Source organism: Neodiprion virginianus, chromosome 5 (assembly GCF_021901495.1).
Source record: "Neodiprion virginianus isolate iyNeoVirg1 chromosome 5, iyNeoVirg1.1, whole genome shotgun sequence".
NCBI classification, from domain to species: Eukaryota; Metazoa; Arthropoda; class Insecta; order Hymenoptera; family Diprionidae; genus Neodiprion; species Neodiprion virginianus.
Window position 1 is genome coordinate 22,543,285 of NC_060881.1, and position 24,580 is coordinate 22,567,864.

General features: G+C 40.3%; 2 protein-coding genes and 1 long non-coding RNA gene across 18 annotated transcripts in view; 2 read left to right on the top strand and 1 right to left on the bottom strand.

The window, feature by feature from the left end:
* Positions 1-1,099, top strand: part of LOC124304920 (uncharacterized) — a 1,291-nt gene extending 192 nt beyond the window's left edge. The window contains exons 2-4 of the long non-coding RNA XR_006908286.1: positions 25-132; positions 252-789; positions 881-1,099. This is a non-coding gene — a long non-coding RNA (uncharacterized LOC124304920). The remainder of the gene's footprint in view (positions 1-24; positions 133-251; positions 790-880) is intronic.
* Positions 1-13,877, bottom strand: part of LOC124304888 (probable multidrug resistance-associated protein lethal(2)03659) — an 18,579-nt gene extending 4,702 nt beyond the window's left edge. The window contains exons 1-12 of one of the 3 annotated variants that reach the window (XM_046763645.1): positions 13,708-13,877; positions 13,354-13,528; positions 5,413-5,534; positions 4,340-4,642; positions 2,235-2,668; positions 1,958-2,114; positions 1,663-1,865; positions 1,246-1,556; positions 966-1,180; positions 614-832; positions 271-445; positions 10-186 (exon numbers count right to left, since the gene is read on the bottom strand). In XM_046763645.1, the coding sequence (XP_046619601.1) occupies positions 10-186; positions 271-445; positions 614-832; positions 966-1,180; positions 1,246-1,556; positions 1,663-1,865; positions 1,958-2,114; positions 2,235-2,668; positions 4,340-4,642; positions 5,413-5,489 (2,271 nt within the window). In that variant the 5' untranslated portion in view covers positions 5,490-5,534; positions 13,354-13,528; positions 13,708-13,877. Of the gene's footprint in view, positions 1-9; positions 187-270; positions 446-613; positions 833-965; positions 1,181-1,245; positions 1,557-1,662; positions 1,866-1,957; positions 2,115-2,234; positions 2,669-4,339; positions 4,643-5,412; positions 5,535-9,113; positions 9,431-9,786; positions 9,934-13,353; positions 13,529-13,707 lie in introns of those variants that run through there. The other 2 variants (XM_046763643.1, XM_046763644.1) reach the window with 2 other exon arrangements.
* LOC124304886 (ATP-binding cassette subfamily C member 4-like) lies at positions 11,942-22,888 on the top strand. 14 transcript variants are annotated; one of them, XM_046763638.1, is made up of 19 exons: positions 11,949-12,266; positions 12,396-12,516; positions 14,549-14,734; positions 15,186-15,297; positions 15,381-15,893; positions 16,208-16,318; positions 16,444-16,578; positions 16,688-16,892; positions 16,975-17,197; positions 17,271-17,918; positions 18,085-18,617; positions 18,708-19,001; positions 19,107-19,336; positions 19,482-20,020; positions 20,095-20,325; positions 20,479-20,816; positions 21,352-21,597; positions 21,705-22,007; positions 22,106-22,888. In XM_046763638.1, exons 5-19 carry the CDS (start codon positions 15,820-15,822, stop codon positions 22,232-22,234), a joined length of 4,239 nt encoding a protein of 1,412 aa, XP_046619594.1. In that variant the 5' UTR covers positions 11,949-12,266; positions 12,396-12,516; positions 14,549-14,734; positions 15,186-15,297; positions 15,381-15,819; the 3' UTR covers positions 22,235-22,888. The 14 variants fall into 14 exon arrangements, with proteins under 14 accessions (XP_046619597.1, XP_046619595.1, XP_046619594.1 ...); XM_046763628.1 differs by having other exon boundaries at positions 15,186-15,893; XM_046763630.1 differs by lacking the exon at positions 15,186-15,297 and having other exon boundaries at positions 15,813-15,893.
* Positions 22,889-24,580: the final 1,692 nt, after the last annotated feature.

Here is a 24,580-nt window from a genome sequence, read left to right on the forward strand (position 1 = left end):
GAGACTCACATTTGCTTCTTCCAGGTTAACCCACGTGGAAAGGAAGTAGTCACCACCGCTCGCGAAAACCTGACTGAGGGAGAAGAGGAATAGTATTGCCGATATGGCGCACCAGTTGCCAGCGGAATTGAGGTAGGCCGCATACACCTTCCCGTCAACTGTACCAGAACTGCGTACCTCTGCCTCCTGGAGGGGAAACACTGTTATTAGTCATCAGTCGATAGCCTGTACTTTCTAATTCTGACAATTAGGAACAACCGATGAACTTACCTCCAGGGGCGCCTCCTGCTCTATCATGTCCCCCATACCGATCGAATCTACCGAGGAGATGCTGGAGTGCCGCGAAATCAATCGACTCAGCGGTCGTTGTTCGGGTTTATTTTCCTCAGGCGGCTCGAGTACCTGGCCGAAGTCCAATCCTAATTTTTGAAGCTCTTGGTATGTTCTGAAGGTAGAAACTTCCGATAAGGTGAATTAAAGTACAGATTTCAGATACCGCGCAAAACACAGAAATCGATTATAGTATAATTTCTGGCTATTTCGAACCACCCTGTCAACTCGTGCATGTAGTATACAGTTACAGCTTTCTAATATAACTTTAGTTATGCGTTACCCTTGTCCCCATATGGCTCCATCTTTCAACACAATTATCTGATCGACGTGTTTGAGATACTGCAGCTGGTGAGTGACGATAATGCGAGTTTTTTCTTTCAAGTATCCATCCACGCACTCGTCGAACATGTGCTTGCCGACGTGAGCGTCAACAGCACTCAACGGATCGTCCATCAGGTATATGTCTACGTTCGCGTAAACTGCTCTTGCCAGGTTTATTCTATGGGAACGAGTAAACAATAACTCATATATATTTCTCTGTATACAGGAAAACCGTACCGCACCAGCGGCTTGATTGTTCTGTCGAAAAGTAACGGGGATCTAGTTTAGTCGAGAACTATAAGCCGTCTTACCGCGCGCGTTGACCACCGGATAAACTGACCCCCCTCTCGCCAACAACTGTTTTGTCGCCGTAGGGGAAGAGGGTAAAGTCCCGCTTGAGCTGGCACACCTTGACCACTTTGTCGTATCGTCGCGGATCCATTTTGCGCCCGAAAAGTATATTCTGTCTGACCGAACCACCAAAGAGCCAAGGCTCCTGACTGGCGTAGGCTACGCTGCCGTTAACCTAAAACGATCAGCGAATGTCAGACTTCGTTGGAGGGCATAAAGCTGAAATCGCTGTGAACCGACCTTAACGGTACCGGAAGAAAGTGGCAACTCGCGCAAAATCGTGTGGAGGAGGCTAGTTTTGCCGGATCCCACTTGTCCGACGATGGCAACCAGCTGACCGGGCTTCACATTTATATTCAAATTGACAAGAGTATTTTCCGACGAGTTCTCCACCCACTTCGCTGATACGTTGTCTATTTTGATGGACCCCTGGCCATGCTCATCAGATTTGTCCGTGGATTGGGGATTCTTGACTACAACCGCCTCATCGTATCTCATGAAAGTCTGGAGACGTTTGACGGAAACCATGACTTCGGCGGTTTGCGTAACTCCTGCAATATGCAACGGTCGTTTAGTCTTTACTAAAACGGGATACGTGAATATGGATAGCGTATGTTCCCATAGGTGTAACAAATACGCCTCTCGTCTCGCGCGTACCTTGAGGAAAATACACGGTCATAGTTTGCCGTAAGATATTGTAGTAGGCTGTCAGCATGAACACCTTTTCCGCAGTGATATTATTCTCCATTAAAATATAGGCGACTATGGTTATGAAGAGGCTTAGTCTCGTGTTGAAAATTATGAAGGACATCGTTATACCCCTGATGTACGACATGAGCCTTATTTCCTTTATCTCTCGTCTATTGCCGAGAAAAAAATGAATATATTGGATGTATTGGATGTATTCCTGAGAACCATATTTCCACATAACCAATTAATAAGAACCGCCTACTTTCTAGCCTTCTGGATTAAGTCCCCAAATGGTTTCTCCCATGTGTACATCTTTATCGCTTGAATTCCGGATATTATTTCGTTCGTGAGCCTTACTCTCTCATCAGTTTTTAGCGCCGTTCGCAACCTCAGGACGGATGATCGCTTTGCCAAATATCCTGTAAGCATAAATAGATATAGTAACATTACAATTTGTATAAAACGCTGTGCTTCGCAAATCACGCATCGCCCGCATTATGTTTGCGCGCATACAGTGTCTACACGACTTTTGCATATACCTTGGAGGGGTATGAACATGAGAAGCGTCGCCACGCCGATGATCGCGGATACTCCGACTTCGGCCCACATGAAGTAGCTGATGATGATCGTCTCTAGGGGTGCGATCCATATGTAGTTCAAGAATACAATCGCGACGTCAAATCTGTTTACATCGTTAGAAAGCAGATTCACAGCCTGACCAATTGTCGTCTCACCCAGGGCGGTTTTCGACAGTCTCAGCGCTTTCCTGTATATCAGGGTGCAACAAGCGACCCGGATTTTCATTCCCATGTGCAATATCGCCATCATATACGGATGAAGGATGAATATGTTCGCCCCCGAACAAACCACGACCCCTAAACCATAGAGGTAAGCTTCAAGCGTCGACACGTCGCTGCCGTCTGTCGTGCTGAAGTATCGCAGCAAGCGTCCGAGAAACAATGGCTGGACAACCCTGTACGGTGCATGAGTAAGAATATACGAGGTATTCCACACCATTTCACCTAATCGGTGAAGGTCACCGACGCCGATCTTGGTGTCAATTTTTTTCTCAATTCGTCTATCGAAAAAAAAGAACACGTGGTCGGCCGTTTTTCGATTAGGCCAACTGTGTCGATTTTATGAATTTGCCGATTTTTCAACTTTTTCGAAACAGACTTTTTTCAACTGGTTCTATCTTCAAGAGCTTTCATTCTTTTCAAAAAATGATACAGGTATAAAATGTGTCAATAGTCTGAGCTTTCTGAAAAAAATATTTGAAAATTTTTCCAACCACACAGTTCTAAAATTTTTACGAAAAAAAAAACTTGATTGTAACTGGTCGAATGCAAGTAAAAAGTTTCAGGAAAATCGAAGGTGTCGCAATTCAAATAATTTTGATTTTCTTTTTTTTTCGTAAAAATTTTAGAACTGTGTGGTTGGGAAAATTTTCAAATATTTTTTTCAGAAAGCTCGGACTTATTGACACATTTTATAGCTGTATCATTTTTTGAAAAGAATGAAAGCTCTTGAAGATAGAACCAGTTGAAAAAAGTCTGTTTCGAAAAAGTTGAAAAATCGGAAAATTCATAAAATCGACACGGGTGGCCTAATCGAAAAACGGCCGAACACGTGTACGTTTTTTTCGATAGACGAATTGAGAAAAAAATTGACACCAAGATCGACGTCGGTGACCTTCACCGATTAGGTGAAATGGTGTGGAATACCTCATATACACACTCTAGGTGTAAGATCAGATCGTACAAAATATGTCAAATAACTGTCAACTTTTATCACGTACGGTAGGTTATATTAAAAAATAATAATAATAATAAATCGATTTACTTGGTGACGATAAATGACACGCAGATATTATTATGAGCTGTGCAGGCAATTGGAAAATCTGTTAAGTCGTAGCACACGAAGGAGAAATTGCTTATTTCGGAGGTACTGGATTAGTGAATACCAATCATGATATAAAATGATATTGGGTTGTAACATTTGTTTCTTATGTCTCATATCATTGAAAGTCAGGCCTTGAAATTAAGCTCTGCTGCAAGTAGCTATCTTATTGTCTCGAGCCAAGGTGATAGTTACGATAAACTACGGTGTTTGAAATATCATTTATCACAGTTAGGCGTGCGTCAGGGTGGATGGTTTGAACACACAGGAACAAGTACTAGTGTCATAAACAACCCCTACGAACCACGAGATAAGTCTATATTACAACCCAAGATTCTTGGTACGGATATAAAATTCGAGAAATGTATTATCAACCGAAAACGATATTTTAGAGGTAAAAGGGGTGGACTCCGCGCTCGGAGAACTTAACGGTCTGGCTGTATGATCTCGGTCGTAAATGGACTCGATCCCAGTCGCATTCTGCAGGTTGGGTACTGGGGTCAAACGCCGACGGCTTAGTTCTTGGGCAAAGTGCCGGAGAACCAGGGCGAGGAATCTTGGTTGCTGCAACCTGCGTATATAGGCATATACCCGTGCTCATTATAATTACAATCAGCCAAATATCAGGTGCCGTTATGTACCACACGAATTGTATACATGTATTATTGTCGTACGAACCAAGGGTGCCATGCTCGGGCATCTAGATATTCTGTATGGAAACTTGGATGTACCAGATCATCCTTACCTCATCGTTATCTCGAGGACAGCTAGGACGACGCCGTAGAACAGGGTCTCGGCGCCGAAGACCTTTATTAGCACCCGCAGTAGACTCGGATGCACCGGCTCATCTTCGTCTTCGTCTTCTTTCGGGCCCTTGGCCTTGCTCTTCTTCGAATCCCGCTTGGCGGTCAGTCTCTGAATCTCGTTCTCCCATGTCTTCGTTATCTTCTCCCCGAGGAGGCCACTCGTATGCTCCTTCAGCGGAGTGTATAGATCTTCGACCTCGAGGTCACGCTTATAGCCGAGCCAGAAGGTGCCCAGGATCCATCTGTGTTCAAATACAAGGAAAGAAATTTGAAAGCAAGAAAAAACATGCACTGTCAGAGGTTTGTGCTGATTGTTTTAATAGTACACGTATAGGCCCTTTTTGGTGCATGTAGAGAAAAATAAAATAATTACGTTTCATATTTGATTTCACTTATATGAATTAATCAAAAGAACAATGACTGGCAAACAAAATGATTCAGTTTTATTTTTATCACACGTGCATGAGAAGTGGGACTTTGCGTAGCAGTTTAGCGGGATGAAAGTAGCCAATTTCATCTCAGTTTTGTAAAGATAGGTTCGCGAATGCGCAGTCCACAATTGCTTCGCTTTAATCCCTTGGTAGATTTTTTACCACTTTTTCACCACTTTTTTTCACTTGTTATAAAAACTATCGTGTGTGACTCGAGCCAAAAGTTGGCGATCGCACCTCGTGCGATTGCCGCCCTCGTTTCTTTCGGACGCAAACATCGCACTCGTCGCAATCGCTAACTTTCATCCTTTGTCACACAATATACTATCACTGCTCATCACGGTTATCCGAATATTCCATTTTTTTTTTATCCATTATCTCCCTTGGGAGTATAATAATGGATGTTACCTCCCTAAGGAGGTAATGTAATGATGTTCACGCTCAAAATAATAAATTTCCCATCCACTTTAGATGTAAGATAAAGGGCCTATTTTACGCCCGTATGGAAAAAAATATATTTAAAACTATAATTTTAATCATGCCCGAGAAGCAATATTACAAACATATATCTATTGACTTACGAAAAAGTAAGAGCGCTGAGACAGTTGGCCTTCGCCCGCGGATTCTTCACCTTTTCCTGCTGCTCTCTGCCGTCCATGACGTCTGTCAAAGTGTTGTATCCGCCGGGCTGATTGCTCAGCAACTGTGAAAACACACAAAAGAAAAAGAATTTCCAAAAACCCCCACTTGCCGTTCCACCAAAACTATAATTGAGACTGTATGGTCAATCCATTGCAAATACAGAAGCTGCAGAAGATAATTTCTGACGTTATCCCGTCGTATAGGTAGGTGAACAATATCTGACGCGGTATGATAAAGTGCGCACGTTTCTTTGGACGAATCGCTGTGGCACGACCGCCTCTTCGCCGTAAAAGAGACTAAGAGAGTTGAATAAATCCAGGTTCCGCCAACGATTATATATCCGATCGCGATGAGTAGGTGACGCGCGTTACCAGAGATAACAACATACATAGGTGTGACATGTGAATATACGCGCAGATAACAATTTCCATGTCACGAAATTATATAAGGTAAACTTACATACTTATGAGGAAGTTTTTGGTACAGAAAATGTAATTCGTTTAAAATGTAAAACTATTCTATAATTTCTGATCTACGAATAAAATTGTGCATGAAAGTGTATTCTTTTTCTATGTATATTGAGAGCCTCATAATATATACAATCGTAATCTCGCGATAATGATAAATAAATCGTCTATCAGTCAAACAGATGGAAAAAAGTTCACAAAAGATTCACAATTGCAGTTGGAAATAAAATCTGCTGTAAAATACTCGCCAAAATATTGTTAAAGTTACAATTTATAATACATGGATGTTAGGAAAGTCAAAATTTGCTTCATGAAAGATATCAAATATCAAAGGATTTAAAGAGGACCTTGAAACGTAATATTGTGAAATAGTAAAACCTTATCTCTGTTTATTTATGTAGAGGCTATTCGAAGGCAGTGTGGCATGGCTATACTGAAAACTATTTAATCGACAACCAAGGATTACATCCAACACAATGCTTACCGCAAAAAGAAATATTTTCCAACATCACTTTATGATTAACGTGATACTTTGAAGATTAAGTAAAGTAATTAAAATCAGTATTTTCGTCCTATCGAAACTGCAGAAATACTGCGAAATAGACATTGCTATTTGTCTTATATGCAAAATATAGAACAATAAATATAAGCATTTTAGTTCTCTACAGGATTACTAATAAACGAATACCGAAAATTACTAGTTCTCCCAGGGAGAAGGTTACTGATAAATGACTAACAAACGTTACTACTTTTCTGTTGTGAGAAATTACGAAAAAAATCGCAAACATCACAACTACTATTTTATTTCAAACAGATAATGTCAAAAAATCAGTAATAAGCCGAAATGCTTTTCCGCTTGTAACCAAGTTCATCTAAATTAGTATTTTATTCAAGCTATTGATGGTAAGAGGAAGTACTACTTTATTGTGCAAAAGATGTTGCAGAGTTATAAGATTTGTACGTAATAATCTGATAAGGCGAATTAGCAATGCTATCATTTTCGATGTGTAATTCTTACTAAGAGTTTATGAATTTTGTTATCTCGGTGCACACTGTTAATACTCGGACAATATTTATCACCCGCTAGTGGAATATGGAAAATATTAATTATATAACTTCTACTATCTGTGTGATTTACGGAAATTTCACCTACTCTGATCACATTTTTTTTTTTTTTCCATCACTTATAAGTAATTCAAAATATTGAGATGATCTGCCGGCCTTGGCGAGAATGTATTTATGACTGTGTATACATCCGTTCAATTAATCTAACGAATTTGTGCTGTGTCACTGCGGGCTGGCTGTGACGTCATTCGTGTACGAGGTATACGATTTCTTCATCTGTATAGGAGTACGCGCACTTTGTTTCCTTAGGAGAAACTGCTTCCATAATGCTGTACTAACTGTTATATCACATTTCGTTTTACACATAAATGTAGCGATCGACCGTGGTAGCCTTAAAACAAAAAGATAACGAGCAAACAACACGACTCGCGCTTCTCCGCGTTGATTACGGGCTCGACAGATATTACACACCCATAGACAATTCTAAATGTTTCAGTATTATGCGCAAGATGATGAAGAAAACGTGTGAAATGTCACACGCACGTTTCTGCTCTGCACGTTTTCTTTTCGCGCTAAATCCCGACAAGAATCTAGCAGAAACGGCGAATTGTACAACGAATTTTACAACGCACATGATTTTTGAAAACATGAATTCAATCGTTATCACCATAAAGTATGCATGTACGTACATCGACAGAAATTTTGGGTACTACTGCGGTCTGGAATGCGAAAGAACAGTGAAGAACGCAAGTCTTATTAAACTACTATTCTGTCAGATTTGCGATCAGATTAATTTTTCCTTTTCCTGTTATCACATCGTTTCGTGCAACCTCGAATATATTTTTTGCTCTGTAAAAATTTGCGATAAGATAAAATACTTTTTATAATCATGTACGATTGATTTGGCGTGTGCTAGTTTCCCACAATTGCCAGGTGCAGATTCACACAAAACCTTTCTTTCGTGTGCGAAAATTTCTCCCTCAAACTGGGATGAAATTTGTAATTCTGATATAGATTTATGTGCAGTTTGCAATCGTTATCGAGATCTCGCAGTAAAGCCGGTGGCCGCAGCTTAAATAGAATCACAGTTTCAACGGCGTCGTTCAACAATTAGAAGCGAGGTAATTTGATCAGTCAAGAAGAAAATATTCCCCATATTGTTAAATTATACGGAATAGTAGATGTATGTTGAATTCCAGAGTGAGCTCAACGAAATTTCAAGGTACACAGTACCTTGGCTTCGGCCATGATTTAGAGATGAGAAATACACAATAACAATGATTCGTCCATACATCCAGAATTATGCATCGCTCTATGCAGGGGTTTTGCAATCATGTTATTCGCATACTGGTGGTATATTTTAGAATTATATTCCGACAAGGACTTCTTTCAAATATCTATCGTCGATCGTCGCTGTCAAGGTAATTACGCAACAGGATACATGGTAGGTATTTGAAAACTCGAGTCGACCTATCAGATCTCGTCTGCGAGCAGCACAAACGACGCATGTTGAGTCCGCAGGGATTTGATTTTCGCACGGCAAGTCATTTGCCTGAACACCGCGACGCCTTTGATCTTTCCGAAATTATATTACTGTGTTTACGTCCCGTTACATCGTGAAAGCCTGCGTTTAGTGCACGGGCTGAGTAAAAATCACTCGAATATCACGAAGAATAAATGACTCGAAGTGGAAAAACATACCGAACGAGCTTTCGCGGCATAATTTTATATTACTCACTAGTAGTGCATTGCGGCTTCGCCTGCGATTGGTTTAGAATATTTTTTGTGGCAAAACTATTACACACAGCCATATGCTCTCTCGGATGCTTTCCTAGAACCCATCGAGACCTTGAAAAATCTTGAATTAGTCGATGTTCAGATAAGTGTGTTACCCCGTTTCGAGGTATGGCTACGAATCCACGCGCGAAGTGTTGCTGTTATTCTACGTCGGAAATTGTAATAACTTTGACGTCCCTGAAATAATGTTCAGTAGATGCAAACGATATCTGTGACATTAACAATCGTCCGTCTTCGTCATATCCAAAGTCACGTTTTGCTTTTTGCTTAAAGTAGGTTAGGTCATTTGGTTAGTAAGGCGGTATACTCACTGTAATACAGTTGTAACAAAATCAGAAAAAGAAGACGTCCCGAACCACCCAGTTAAGATATCTTCAAATTTAAGCTGGCCTGCATACCGGCACCTCACGAACAGTTTCTTGCTCCGAAAACCCCGGTGCACGCCCACTTGACGAAAGAATCTGAAGCCGATTGTAGGTTTGGCTTCGACCGTGATACTCTCTAAATCACCGGTAAAGACAGAAGCGCCAAGTCATCGTTGGCTCGCGAAAAAAAAATCCCCGCGTCGTAAACTAACAGCGATAAGAAAATGGATTGCCCTAGTTACGTGACAGTTGTTTTTTTTCTTTTTGCTTTGTCTGACCGCTGGTCGTCAGCGAATTAAACTCCCCTTGTGAGTTTCTGCCGTTTTCTAAATTATTATTTTTTTTTTTTTTATCATCTTTTCACTCTTCTTTATCGATACATTCGATTGTGCGTATTCTATGACAAATCTCTCACAGATCGCGCTAAAAGCTAGTCTCTGCGCGCTAGCTGGCCTCGGATCGGGAGGCGGCAAACCGTTTGTAACAGATGTTTCGAGCGGGATCGCACACAAGTTAAACGACACTCGCGAGTAGCCGTCTGATTGTTTCCCGCCAACGAGCTATTCAGCCACAGTTAGTTATCTGATTGGCACCAATTGTGAATCTATTAAAAACTTACCCTTAAATTCAGCATTGTCACAAAAATTTTGTCCGCTGGTGAACAGAATGTAATTTGGACGTGACAAGGGTACCTGTCAGACCTAGAACTGGACGTTGTTTACACTTTTGGGTTTGACAGCTTCACTGAGGAATTGATGTAACGCACTAACAGTGAACATAAGATTCCTCGGTTATTTCTATTGTTATATAGACTGTGGAAAGCGGGTGAAGTGGGAAATTATCGGTCGGGGTCAAAAGTCGTGAACCGTGATTATCGTAGTATGTTTGTTGTTCACACATTAGCGCTCGCAGTGATTACACTAGAGAACACACGTTGGCTCAACATGTGGAGAAAATTGTTATTTTTGGCGTTCTTGGCGGCCTTGAGTTATCGTGGTAGAACTAATGAAAAGCGTTGTTTTGAGAGAAGCGCGTGTAAACATACCTACATACTACGCCCGAATTTTAGATGCACGGTTGTTTTCAATGTTCAATATCTCCATTAATTATTAATATTCATTTTATAAGTACCACAGATTTTCATCCATAAAAATGTGGCAAACAACTTAAAAATGTGAAAAAATGCGGACATTTTTTCAATTCTTCATAAACGCGAATGAAATTTTCACCCCATTTTCAGCTGTCAAAGCCTTCCTAATCCTCCTGAGCTCAAGTCTGCTAATTTTTCAGTTGTTTTTGTGCCAAAATAGAACATTGTACTTATAGGATAAATCGATACAAGAAAAAAATTTCTTTTGTGGTTTAAGCCTTCCTAGTTTTCTTAACATTATTTTATTCCCGAGTTGCTGCTGATTGGTTTAATATTTCATGTTTTACGGTCCGAGCATTTCATACGGTATATTTACGTTGACGGAAGATTCAATTATGCCGCCCAAAGTCGGGAGTAGAGACTAGTGGCGCCTCAACGGTAGAGATGCGCATTATTTGATAATAAGGCGGCGCATAATTGCCAGTAGCGTTGAGACAAATCCGACAAATCTAAATTAAATGTATAAATTGTTTTCACGTATATCCAACCATACCTATGGTTACAGCACACCGATAAAACAGTCAAGCAATGCTTTTTCTTCCGACTTAATTTACACACATTGAGAATTAAAACTAAAATCTTATTTTCATCAAAATAAATTACAGCTAATGTTCCTCAGGGATAGTTCATCTTTTTATTAGTGATTAGTGAAAGAATACTAAACCTATTTTTAAAATAGGTTTAGTAGTTCCAGAGATTATCCCCTACATACGCTAAACAATTTTACCCCTTTATACATTAGTATCGATAACATTAGTATACATAATATTGGTATAGATAAGACGCTGTGCATTGAAATCGGTAATGGACACTGTGTAAGCTAGACGGTGGTGCAACTCGAGTTGGATGTATGATTATTTTACTAATGTAAAGTTTACGAGTTGAGTCCAAGTGTCAGATGCGCCGAAAAGCCACTGCCTGCGAAAATTTAAACCGTCTTTCGGAACACTTTGTATCCATGCAAAAGTTAACATCAACATACAATTCGTCAAGACCACTTTCTAAATAAATTATGATCTTTGAGAGAACCTAACAACGATATGGTGTTTCCGAATGCCGATACCCATGCTGACAGTCGGGTACACAGCAGTATCTTCCCATTTTATTATACTGTAACAACGAGGCAATCGAGAATTGCACCTGACAAATAAACGGCTTCGTGAGCAGAAATGATATGACCAAACACCCACGACATAAAGATACAGGAAAAATGCGTTTTCATGACCACTTATTTTTACACTGTGCCATCAAAGCATATGCGTGTGAAGCATTCAGCAAAACGACGCCATTATCGTTCCATTACTGTTTACATTCTGGCTAGAGTCCCTACAAAACCAGGGACTCTAATTCTGACTTTTTTCATATCATGACGAAATAAGATAAGGTATGTTTCTCCGACGGACGCATTTTCGTTCCGTTTAGCGCTGATCGTATTTGACTATGAGACCAATGGAAGCCATCTTCATAATGTACAACGCTATACATACATCATGCGAAGATTTCCACACTTTAAAATGTACGCCAAATGATATCGAATGCGATTGGTTTAAAATCCAAGATGGCTGTCAATATGTGTGTGGGATGCGATTGCAGGGTAGCGCGGGTAGCGCGATTGGTTCTTAGAGATGGCTGTGCAAAAAAACACATTGGACGTATGTATTTCGAAGTGTGTGATACAATTATAGCGTGTTTACCATGGCTCGTGTACATTTCATTCTCATAAAGGAATCTATATTATAAAATTAAATTTGACCACGCGTAATAACAATAAGTTTAAGGATCTTTCGCGACCTCGTCGCAATCGCTGGGGTCCATTGCCTGCGCCGTCGATCGGACGATAGTTCAGTTTCAGTGCGATCACAGTGTGATACTGCTCCGTGGTCAATCGACATCGAACCGTCGACCTCGTGGTTGTCTCGACACTCCGCGGCAAACTGATGTACATGTAGGTATGTCAGATGTGTTTCGTGTGTATGTATATATATATATATATATATATATATATATATATATATATATATATATATATATATATATATATATATATATAACTGTAACAGTATACATATATTATACAGTGAATAGCCCGTGGTTAGGATCGACGAGCCGGCAGCCGCAGAGCGTGGGAGCGTTACAGATAGTTACATCACAGTCGTGCATTCCAGTGCTAACTCTCTCACTTATCCTCTGTACACTTAGGTATGTTGGAATAGACCCATTGCTTATCGCTATGTCGGATTCGAGCTCCTTGATAAACCCCGCTCTTTGTCAGAGTTACCGTCTTGACGTGGAAGTATGAATGTGCACATCCATGACACGTATTTCAATGCGTAAGAATCATGTTGCGGATTGCAGGTGCCGCGTGAACGAGATCTGAGCTTTACAGATCTCTCCTTATCGCCGAAGTTCTATCCTGCAATATAATTAACAGTTGATCTTGACGAGTACCTTTCAACACGACATGTTTGCCTCGGTATCAATATACCTGTTCGTGTTTGTGCGTCCGTTTACGATAATTAGCGTAAAAAATTAATGTACGTACGTACGTGTGATATATTGAATTTACTTAATTTCGTTACTGTACGCTTATCGTGGACAGATAAAGTTGTCGTCGGAATTGTACCAGTTATCGTCGCGTACGAATTACGACTACATTACATTTACGATTACATTTATGGAGGTAAAGCAAATTGTAATGGATGTACGAGTATACCTATTGTTATCATAGTAACTCGCTCAGCCATGCTCTCGCGTCGACAATTTACGTGACACTTAACGCGGGCACGCGTTAAAGTAGTTGAGTAGTGGTCGCGACTCGATTAAATTACGTATATTGAATTGCAACTCTCGCGTTCGTATATAATCGTACTGTACACGCGGTTCTCAGTTGGTACTGATGTCGACATGTGCACATCTGCACCGTGTATAGTTACATACACGAACTTCGACTTTCCTAAACGATCGCATGCAACAATTATTTAAACATAGACCGCTATATCGTGTACTTTTCTGTCAGATTCATTTATTTTTATATACTTTTTCCACTATATCAGGCGACACTCGCAGACAACCGTCGGAAATCGTGATGTTACTGTGATGCGCGAAATGCGAAGCCTCTCCAGTACCACGCGTCGCGTGCCGAGTGGAAATTTTACAATCCTGATATGCCTTGTCATTCTAGGCTAAATTGTTTGACGACGAATTCGGGAAGCTGGAATCGGTATAAAGATGTATAAATACACAAAACAAAGCACAATGTCTACAAGCCCCCAAATCTTCATAGTCCCCTCTTTCCCCCTTATACCCGTATTGCAGCGTATTAATTCTTATATCATGCTACGTATTATCGTAAATTGGGGGCGTAATTATCGCGTCACGCTTCAGCCTCACCGTCATCACAAGCTCGAAATATGTATAAGTATAGTTTTCTGAGGGTCAAACGAATTGTCGGTCCGATCGAGGAAATTACTTGAAAGATTATTTGACGGAGTTTGAGTATGCGTAGAAAGATTATGGCGCTCGTTTTTTTTCCGTCTAATTCAGCTCATTCCGTAAACACTGAAATGCGGCTAGAGTAACCTTGTCGAATTCTACCTGCAGATACACTACCATACATGACGTTTTAAAGCAGGTAGTAATGACTTGCAGTTCTTTCGTGATTGGCGAATGACAACACTGGTGGGTAATTGTTCCGTAACGACGGTCGGCACAAGTTTCTCAAACTGTACTTCATCCTTACTAACAGTACAACAGTTACTAAATGGCACGAGTGAACGTATGTATTACGTATGTGTGCGCATAAATATAGTCGCGTGTATGTGGAATTTTGGCCTTGACAGGTTAGGTTAAACAGAGATTCAGTTAATGTATCTCCCTCCTCGTATTCGGATCGTTTCGCGTGTGCCAACAGTTATTTATCAGCGCTAATGCACGCTAGCCGATATATTGAACGACAGTGACTACTCTGCTTCAGAATTAGTCTGGTTGCTTTGCCTCTCTACAATATTTCGTTATCGACCGTATGTCCTGATACATTCTTGAATTCAATTACTCCCCGTGTCCGCGTACTTTGCTCGTTTGAACGATGCCTCCACATCTGCAAACAATGGTCAATCGAGTGGCCTTGGCAGCTGAGAGCTATCGGTTCAGTCTTGACTAGTTTTTGATTAATTAACTCTGGTGAGTGGCGATCATTGAAGGGTTAATCAAGTGTCCTTGTTTTATATTTTAGTTACTTCCTGCCTGCATCCACCGAAAGGCATCGCAAGTCGTTGTGGATTTAAGGAAGAATATTCTGCCAACGGGAAAACTTGTAGGTCACATTGTATCTCGAGACGAATTAAAAGACAAACGAGGAATGACTTGAAATTGTTTTACCACTGTCTGAGGAGATCGATATATTTCAATTGGGAAGCTGGTTGGTATTATTGCTTTGTTAACAAGCTTTGATTAAGTATTATTGTAATGCTGATTCTTCACCCGAGTTGGAACATTGTACAAAGAATCTAGTAACTTGCTTCACATATCAATTATTAAAGACAAGATTGGGACCCTTCTGTTTAGTTGAGCTTATCCAGTTCGCCTTTGTGTAGTAGCAATTACTCAAAATGAATGCAAGTCATCTTTGCTTGAACAATGTACCTGCCGCGTACTTTTTGTTGCATACCCGGTCGTTTAAAACCTGCTTACTCATCTCGGCGAATCCGGGTAATACTTGAAACTATTTTTCTCAGCCTGGCACAAGCATGGTACATCTAATTTTATTTAGATAACATTGCGTGTGCTTGTAAATTTTTCATTGCTCGCGGAAATTGCATCTTTTTGCTTTGCTCGGATTTTGAATAAAATTATTTATTATTTTGCTACAGAATTTCTACGCCTTCAAGACTTTTTCCAATAAATCTAAGGCACTCTAGCAAACACCAGATTTCAATGAACAAAAGAAGCACTTCTGTGATTGCCGAGAATCTGAGCAAACAAGTAATGAAACGTTTGAGATAACACTCGTTGTTATAAATATACTTGTCGTCACACTGATTCTATTAGAGCTCTGAAACTTCCAGGAACAACAATCGTGATAGTCAAGCTGAGAAACTTCAAATAAATTTTGTTTTCAAACTTATTATTTAAACAATACAGTTGATGTAAAGTAAAGCAGTTGTATAAATTCTGTAAACTTTGGGTGCTTGACGGAAATAGTTATCAACGAGCTGAAGAAGCATCCTTGTTTACTGATATGTAACAAAGTGGTTCAATAAGTTTCATGCAATAACTATAAAGTGTTTCATTTTTTATAATGAAGCTTAATCAATGAACATACGATAAATGAATAATCTGATAATAGAGATCAATATAGTTGAAATTAAGTTTCTTTTGTGCGACAATAATTTTACTGGTAAATTATTTTTGTCCCATTATCCACGCATGTATAATATCTTCGACGTGTTATACTTGTGGTAATTTGTCTACACAAACACTGAATGGGAATGCTACAGTTGAGATATGGATGCAAGTAAAACAAGGAGCACACCTAATCCTCGAAAAAAGGCGAATATTGTTTCTGTACTAACATGGTGGTGAGTTATATCTGATTTTTTCAATTTCTTTACACCTGAAACAAACCCAATATTGAATCCATGCTGATCAGTCACAGCTGTAAGATTGTTCTGTTAGCCGTTTTAATAGCCACGTGTAGTTCTTGTTTGTATATAGCTTTCATGTAATATCCTAGAGGTGTGCAGAATTGGGCAATAGAATTTCGAGACACACTTGAGTTAGGAATCATTTTTTTTGTTAGCTGTGGAAGTTTCGTCAGCTTTTCATTAGGAATCTTCAAATCGTGGGTAAACTCTGTCTGAATTTTTTTCTCTTTTTTTATCCTCTACTCTAGGTGGACGATAGAATTGTTCAAGAAAGGGTACAGAAAGATTTTGATTGCCGATGACTTACACGATCCTCTATCAGAGGATAGGTCAACGGCTTTGGGCGACAGACTAGAGAAGTAAGTGTGTCAATCCTTTCACAGATGGTTAGTACTGAGAGTCACAGACTGTTTACTTGTGCAGTTTAAATTGGAAGATTTCACATTTCGTTTTTACTAATAAATTGTCTGCCCCATTTTCTCAGGCAATGGAACTACGAATTGGAGACTGCCAAGAAATGGGGGCGGCAGCCAAGCCTTCTCAAAACGATTTTCCTGACTTTTCGCTGGGAGTATTTTTTGCTCGGTTTGATGCAAGTTTTGAACGAATTTGTCATACGGTGAGGAGTTGAAGAACAAATTACCTGCTCATTGTTTGTCTGGATACCAGATACCTATGGCAGTCACAAGTTCTTATCTGTATTGAAATATGACTTCTCTTGTCAACAGACTGGGTACGCCAATATTGCTGGGAGGTTTGCTCAGCTACTTTAAGAAAGACTCGAACGTCATGCTTGAAGAAGCGCTCTACTATGCAGGCGGTATTGCTTTAGCGTCGGCGGTCAACGTCATCACTTTGAATCAAGCCATATTTGGTGCTTTTCACATTGGTGGCAGAATCAGAGTAGCTGTATGCTCTCTTGTGTACCGAAAGGTAGGTTATTTTCTCATGTAATTGAAAGGTGGTGAACGCATTGACAAATCACCAGTAAATATAACCCAGAATTTTGTTCCAGGCATTGAATCTCAGCATGACAGCCCTTGGAGAAACAGCACCTGGCAAAGTCGTAAATTTGGTCGCCAATGACGTCAACCGATTCGATGTAGTTTCTGTTTTCTTGCATTATTTGTGGTCCGCCCCTATCTCTACACTGATAATTACCTACTTTTTGTACAACAAAGCTGGATGGGCAGGGATCATTGGTATAGCTGCGGTTTTCATCGTTGTTCCTCTACAATGTGAGTTGAAGCGCTTATTTTTTTCATTCCCATCCCAAAATGATGCCCATGCCTAATTGATGATTGTTACCAGCATACTTGGGAAAACTCTCTTCAAAATACAGGCTTCAAACAGCGCTGAAAACGGACGAAAGAGTTCAGCTGATGGATGAGATCGTATCTGGGGTTCAGGTGATAAAAATGTATGCCTGGGAAAAGCCGTTTTGCGCATTAATAGAATTGGCCAGAAAGCTTGAATTGCGAGTTGTCACCAAAACTTCATATCTTCGTGGAATCTACATGTCGTTCAATCTTTTCACCACGAGAATGGCATTGTGGGGCACCATGATTGCAATGGTCCTTTTTGACCAAGAGCTAACCGCAGACACAATTTTCGTTATTTCCGCTTATTTCAACATCTTGGCCCAGACAATGTCCAGCATGTTTGTCCGAGGTGTCGCTGAGACAGCCGAATGTATGGTAGCCGTGCGACGACTTCAGTACTTCCTCATGTATGACGAGTTTCAAAAAGTTATCGGGCACACCAAATATTCTTCTGAAAATAATATCAGCCGTGGATCTATGCAGAGCGTTAATCAGGCTCCAAAATCCGATCTTCCGTACATTGATGATGAATTGACGGATAAAAGTGCAGTTCCTGACGATTATTCTAGAGAAAAAGCAAACGGAGTGGCAATACTTGCCAGCGACCTGCTGAAGGATACCGTCGATCTTGTCAATGGTTAGTGACTGTTTACCATTCAAGTATATTGTTTTAAATGTTGATAGTTTTATTAACAAAACATGTACCTTGCCAACTTACATCCGCATTTGTATTCGTGTTTGTTTTTATTTCATACCTATGCAAGATGGGTTCTGAACTCTACATGTCAGGTTTGATTGCACAGAAAAATCTAAAAGCGTGATGGACAACAAGATAGCATTGAACAAGGAGCAGTGGGCAATAAAGTTGACCAACGTTACCGCAAAGTGGGAACCCTATAGTCCTGAGAACACGTTGGACAGCGTCAACCTGCAGTTTGACAAAGGGAAACTGTACGCTGTGATCGGAATGGTGGGAGCTGGGAAAAGTTCGCTACTATCAGTGTTACTGGGTGAGTTACCTCTCTCAGAGACCAAGGAGTTCAGTGACGTCATAGTGAAAGGTAGCCTGAGCTACGCAGGGCAAGATGCCTGGGTATTTGGTGCTACCGTTCGCCAAAATATCATCTTTGGTCAGCCGTACGAACGTCAGCGTTATCACAGAGTGACAAAGGCCTGCGCCCTTCTCAGCGATTTCGAACAGTTTTCTCAGGGTGATTTAACCATCGTCGGAGACCGTGGTAGTTCTCTTTCGGGTGGGCAACGCGCAAGAATCAACTTGGCCAGAGCAGTCTACAGGCAGGCTGATATTTACCTCCTCGACGATCCACTGAGCGCGGTATACCCACTGCTCCCATTAATATTCGTGTCCTTTTATGTCAAATCAAATTTGACGATTTATTTTATCCTTATTAATTCCGAATTTCAGGTAGACGCGCACGTGGGTAAGCATCTTTTCGAGGAGTGTATTCAACGCTACCTCGCAGGTAAGACAAGGATACTTGTAACGCACCAGCTGCAGTACTTACAGGGGGTTGATGCTATCATCTTGTTGAATCAGGGAAGAGCAGAAATATTTTCTAACTATCACGAATTATTGGCATCATATCCCGACTACGAAGCACTTGTCGGTACCATGGGTGAGGGGGATGGATCTGCCAGCGAACGAGGCTTACCGAGTGAAAAGGGTATGCGTCGTCAGTATTCTAGCACGAGTCATCGAGTAAGTTCAATTATTTCTCGTTTGGTTGGAAAAATATAAAAATTAAGCAGTCATAGAGGTTCATGTCCTAGACTCAACTTAAGCTCGTTGATCCTAAAAATTTAGAGTCAAACACCCGATGCCAGCGGCAGCATTGACACAGATATGGAAGATGAGGAGGAAGACAGCAAAGGCCTAGATACAGTAGAGGGGACCTCTCGTGGCACCATTCAAGGCTCCGTTTTTCTCAAATACTTTCAAGCTGGCGGTAGTTTGTTCATCGCCTTCATTGTCGCGGTGCTGTTTATCGCCACTCAAGTTGCAGCCAGTCTTAATGACATGTTCGTTTCCTACTGGTGAGTCATAAATTTGCCACCATGATTGGTTCCTAATAATTTCTTTAATCCGCTTGGCAATTTGGTAATGTATGCAGTTGTGCACAAAAATAATTTCCAGATAGAAAGTTACCAAGTATGTCTGTACATGGTCATTTTTCTACAGGGTCGATAAGGAAGAATCTCGTAGAATGATTTCACTCTCTTCTCATGAAGGCCTCGACATAAACGATACCGGCGAAGGAACAAACACTACGAATTTACTTCAGCTGTCTAGAGACACGCAGATCTTGTTATCGACGGAAACGTATATGTACATATATACGGGGATATTGGTCGCCTTGTTTGTGGCCGCAATCGGCAGGTCTATGCTTTTCTACAAGTTGTGCATGTGGAGCAGTCAATCTCTCCATGATCGAATGTTTGGGAGCTTGATAAGAACGAGTATGCGGTTCTTTGACACAAATCCCAGTGGCCGGATCCTGAATCGCTTCTCGAAGGATATGGGAGCTATAGACGAGTTACTGCCCAAAGCACTTCTGGATGCTGGTCAGGTCATAATGTTGATGATTGGTTCGCTGATTGTTGCTTCTACCGTTAACTACTTGTTCCTTATTCCGGTGGTTATCATGGGTGCTATTTTCGCCTGGATACGCAAGATCTACTTAAGAACCAGTAAAAACGTGAAACGACTGGAAGGAATCAGTAAGTAATCAATCGTCGGACCTGAGTTTGCTCGCAGTTTTATCCCACAATGCTTACACTCTTGTTATTTTCAGCACGATCCCCAGTATTCACTCATCTGAATGCAACCCTTAATGGCCTAAGTACAATCAGGGCTTACGGGGCGCAGGACATACTTAAATACGAGTTTGACAAACATCAAGATCTGCACACCTCATCGTGGTATATGTTCATCACAACCAGCACGGCTTTCGGCTTCTCACTCGATTTCTTCTGCCTGATTTTCATAACTCTGGTTACATTCAGCTTCATACTTATCAAAGGCAGTGCGTATTCCTTGTGTTAAATGTGTTATTACAGGCTAGTGATCAACCAGGAAGAGTCAGTGAACTTTATGCAAGCAAAATTGCCGCCACCCTGTTATATAAACATTGAGGGCTAGAAAAACAGGCTTAAAAACTTGTTCATCTTGCTTGCAGATTTTTCGGGGAGTCAGGTCGGTTTGGCGATAACACAGGCAATGGCGCTAACCGGAGTCATTCAGTGGGGAATGCGTCAGAGTGCAGAAGTGGCCAATCAGCTGATGTCCGTTGAGAGGGTAATTGAATACACTCAGCTGGCACCAGAGCCCAATCTGAGGGACAAGGGTATCACCAAAAAACGTAAAGCGAAATCAATGTCCCAGCAGCCACCCCCACCACCCCAGGATTGGCCGAGTTACGGTTGCATTCGACTCATCGATGTATATATGCGATACGTTGAGGACGAGGCCCCAGTGCTCAAAGGATTGAATCTCGTTATTCGCCCTGGTGAAAAGGTTAGTACACACTTGTCGAACTCATAATTAATGTAATTCAGTTGATCCATGACATCACTGAAATATACTCTACTTACAACGCACGCCGCGTATGCTTTATCCTAAAGTGGAGCGGGCCAAGAGAGATAGCAACTGTTAGGGTTCAGATAGTGATGTTGCCTTTTTTTAATTCGCTGCACGCGCATCAAAATACAGCAAATTTAAGAAGTAAGTTAAATATTCAAGATTCATCAAATATATACGTATGAGATGCACCACAATCTTTAAAGGAATAATTCAGTCGGACAACAACTAATACTTGCATTCCATATTATCTGTAACGCATTGCTACGCATGAGTTTGATCTAAGGTGCTTTTCATTTAATGGATATGAGACAAAGATTTATATTTGCGGGTGGTTGTAGATTGCGAGTGGAGATAACTCAAGGTCACGCTAAAGCTGCATGCTCAAAATGGGCTTTTTTGCGATCCAGTTAGGGTATATTTTAGTGCTACACATTGACGATTTTTCGAAATCCATCTCACACTCTTATAGGTCGGTATAGTCGGGCGAACTGGAGCGGGCAAGTCCTCGTTGATTTCAGCATTATTCCGCTTGGCAAAGATCGAAGGATCCATGCAAATTGACGACATAGACACAGGGTCCATCTGCCTAGAGGATTTGCGTGCACGGATATCCATCATTCCTCAGGATCCAGTTTTGTTTTCAGGAACACTGCGGCGGAATCTTGATCCATTTGAAGAGTTTCCGGATCGACTATTGTGGGAGGCTTTAGACGAGGTTTGTTAACTTCATTTTTGCGTTTTTTCATAGTTCTTTATATTCGAAATCTTGGTCTACGCCGACATCCTGAAAATGTTTCATTCCCTTCGCGCATGAACATACAGGTGGAGCTCAAGGATGCTATAACGACTGGTGCTAACGGACTTGACTCCCGGGTTTTGAAGGGAGGCAGCAACTACAGCGTCGGTCAGCGGCAACTGGTCTGCCTGGCTAGGGCAATACTGCGGAACAATCGAATACTTATGCTAGACGAGGCCACTGCCAATGTCGATCCTCACACCGACGCCCTCATCCAGCGTACCATAAGAACCAAGTTCGCGTCTTGCACGGTACTCACTGTCGCTCATCGCTTAAACACCATCATGGATAGCGACAAGGTCCTTCTAATGGACCGTGGCCGAATGGCGGTGAGCTTTTGTGAAATTATCGTTGTTCTGATATAACAAGGACCATCTCCCTCCTTCCATCACTTCTAATCATTTTGAAACACGATTTGTTTTTGTAGGAATACGACCACCCATACTTACTTCTGCAGAACGAATATGGACACTTCAGCTCCATGGTGAAAGAAACCGGTCGCGCGATGTACGAGCAACTAGCCAAGATTGCCGAACAGTCTTATAAAGCTAAGTAATTACTCTAACAATTGGTAGTGTTCAATTTTTAATTATAGTTACGATATTACCTGGCGCAATGAGAAAAGGTATGTTTATTCATGAATAAACATACCACGAAAGTAGATAGAGATCCGGATATCCAATGTAGGTCAAATATTCGTGCTTTGTGAAATACTGTATTTTATCAAATTTTAAATTTGGTTTACGGGTTTTCTTGACAAGATCTTAATCACCGCTTAGTTCACGTACCTTCAAACAAATGATCGCATTCATTGATCTGCAACAATCTAGTTTAGTTTTGGTTTATTTTTTCATAGATCCATCCATATACAGCTATTGCAAAATTTACATCTATCACTGACATCAAAAAGATGACCGAATATCCAGTTGCGGTAAAGACTCCGAAGGGGCAATAGTGATGATTATTGCATTGCAAATAGTACCTGTACCTACAGGGTAGATAATGTGGATATCTGATTGTTAGGAGTTAATTTTTGCAAATATATTGGCCCATGCTGTCCCATTGCAATATTGTTACCAGAACGGTTATCAGAGTGAATGATCATGTAACTATGAATCGACTGTCTTGGACAGCTGTAGATGAATGGTAGTTATGTAATAGTCAAATCTGTACATTACGTATGCAGGTATATTTTATACTGATGGAAACTGAAAGTTTTTTTTTTTTAATAATTCTTGTAATATCGATTTCGGGCAGTTTAAACCATTGTGCCTTTGTTACTTGTTAAATAATCTGTGGCTGTCATTAATTTACCCAGCTGTTTTATAGACTGCGGTACATATTTTCTTATTACGATCTTGTGTGATGTACTTCTAGTTATTATTACCATTGTACGTGCTTTAATAGTGTATTTTTTACTCATTATATAATTACGTAATATTAGTATTCATCCAACAGTTACTGATCCCTGATCTTGTAACTGCAGTGAAACTTCCATGTATAGGAGAAACAAACATGTCTAACGTTGTTGAATATACTTAATGAATTACGGCTCTGTGTACAGTGATCCGAACAAGTTCTCAAAGAGTGTGAACCATTAAGGCCGTAGATACACAATAGGGTACTTTTTTTTGGACTATTTTTTTTTTTCGGTCCCATCGTGAAATTTTGTTGGAAATACAACAAAAAAAATTTCCTGAAAGATTGAGCCCTTAATATTAATATTAAGTGCTCGCCCAAGGCATGTAAAGATTTCCCGCTTAAAATACACGTAAACTTTAATTTTTTTCTTTAAAACATCTACAGTTCAGAGGCATTCTATGGTGTAGTCTAGGACGTCAGTAGGTTTTCTTCGGAATGAAATGCTCTACAAAAGTGCTCAGTGCGGTGAAGTCGTAACTCACACCGGCGAAGTCGTACGGGCCACCCAAACCCAATTTTTTCATGAAATTCTTGTCTTTTTGCCCGTATCTCGTAAATAACAAGAGCTACAAAAAAAAATATTCAACAAATTTGTAGGAAATTTAATTTTTTTTTTTTTAAGGCTTTTAAGGTGAGGAAGTATGGAATTTTGATGAATTATTGAGTTAAATTGTTGAATTATTGATTGTCGAATATTTTTTTGTTTTGTAGCTCTTGTAATTGTAATGACAAGAATTGTAATTGTAATGACAAGAGCTACAAAACAAAAAAATATTCGACAATTTAAGTCAATAATTCATCAAAATTCCATACTTCCTCACCTTAAAAGCCCAATATCTCAATAAATATCGATGTTAGCAATTTGGTTTTCTGGAACTTTTTTGTAGGAAATTAAATTTCCTACAAATTTGTTGAATATTTTTTTTTGTAGCTCTTGTTATTTACGAGATACGAGCAAAAAAACAAGAATTTCATGAAAAAATTGGGTTTGGGTGGCCCGTACGACTTCGCCGGTGTGAGTTACGACTTCACCGCAATGAGCACTTTTGTAGAGCATTTCATTCCGAAGAAAACCTACTGACGTCCTAGACTACACCATAGAATGCCTCTGAACTGTAGATGTTTTAAAGAAAAAAATTAAAGTTTACGTGTATTTTAAGCGGGAAATCTTTACATGCCTTGGGCGAGCACTTAATATTAATATTAAGGGCTCAATCTTTCAGGGAATTTTTTTTGTTGTATTTCCAACAAAATTTCACGATGGGACCGAAAAAAAAAAATAGGCCAAAAAAAAAGCACCCTAATACACAAAAATGGATTTGTTAACTGGATCACTGTATGTACTTACAATTAGTGATTGACTACTGCCGCTGCATAACTGTATGTATGTACATTATTACTCTTTTAAATTATACACGTATATATTATATGCATAGTATGCATTACTGTATGGTACTGAACGTTGAAATAGTAACTGGTC

Excerpts from the sequence above, each read along its gene's own strand:
- LOC124304886 (XM_046763628.1), top strand. The coding sequence starts at position 15,820 with ATGGATGCAAGTAAAACAAGGAGCACACCTAATCCTCGAAAAAAGGCG. Across the intron at positions 17,919-18,084 it reads TACCGTCGATCTTGTCAATG|AAAAATCTAAAAGCGTGATG; the intron begins GTTAGTGACTGT and ends TTGATTGCACAG. Across the intron at positions 20,021-20,094 it reads GAAACGACTGGAAGGAATCA|CACGATCCCCAGTATTCACT; the intron begins GTAAGTAATCAA and ends TGTTATTTTCAG.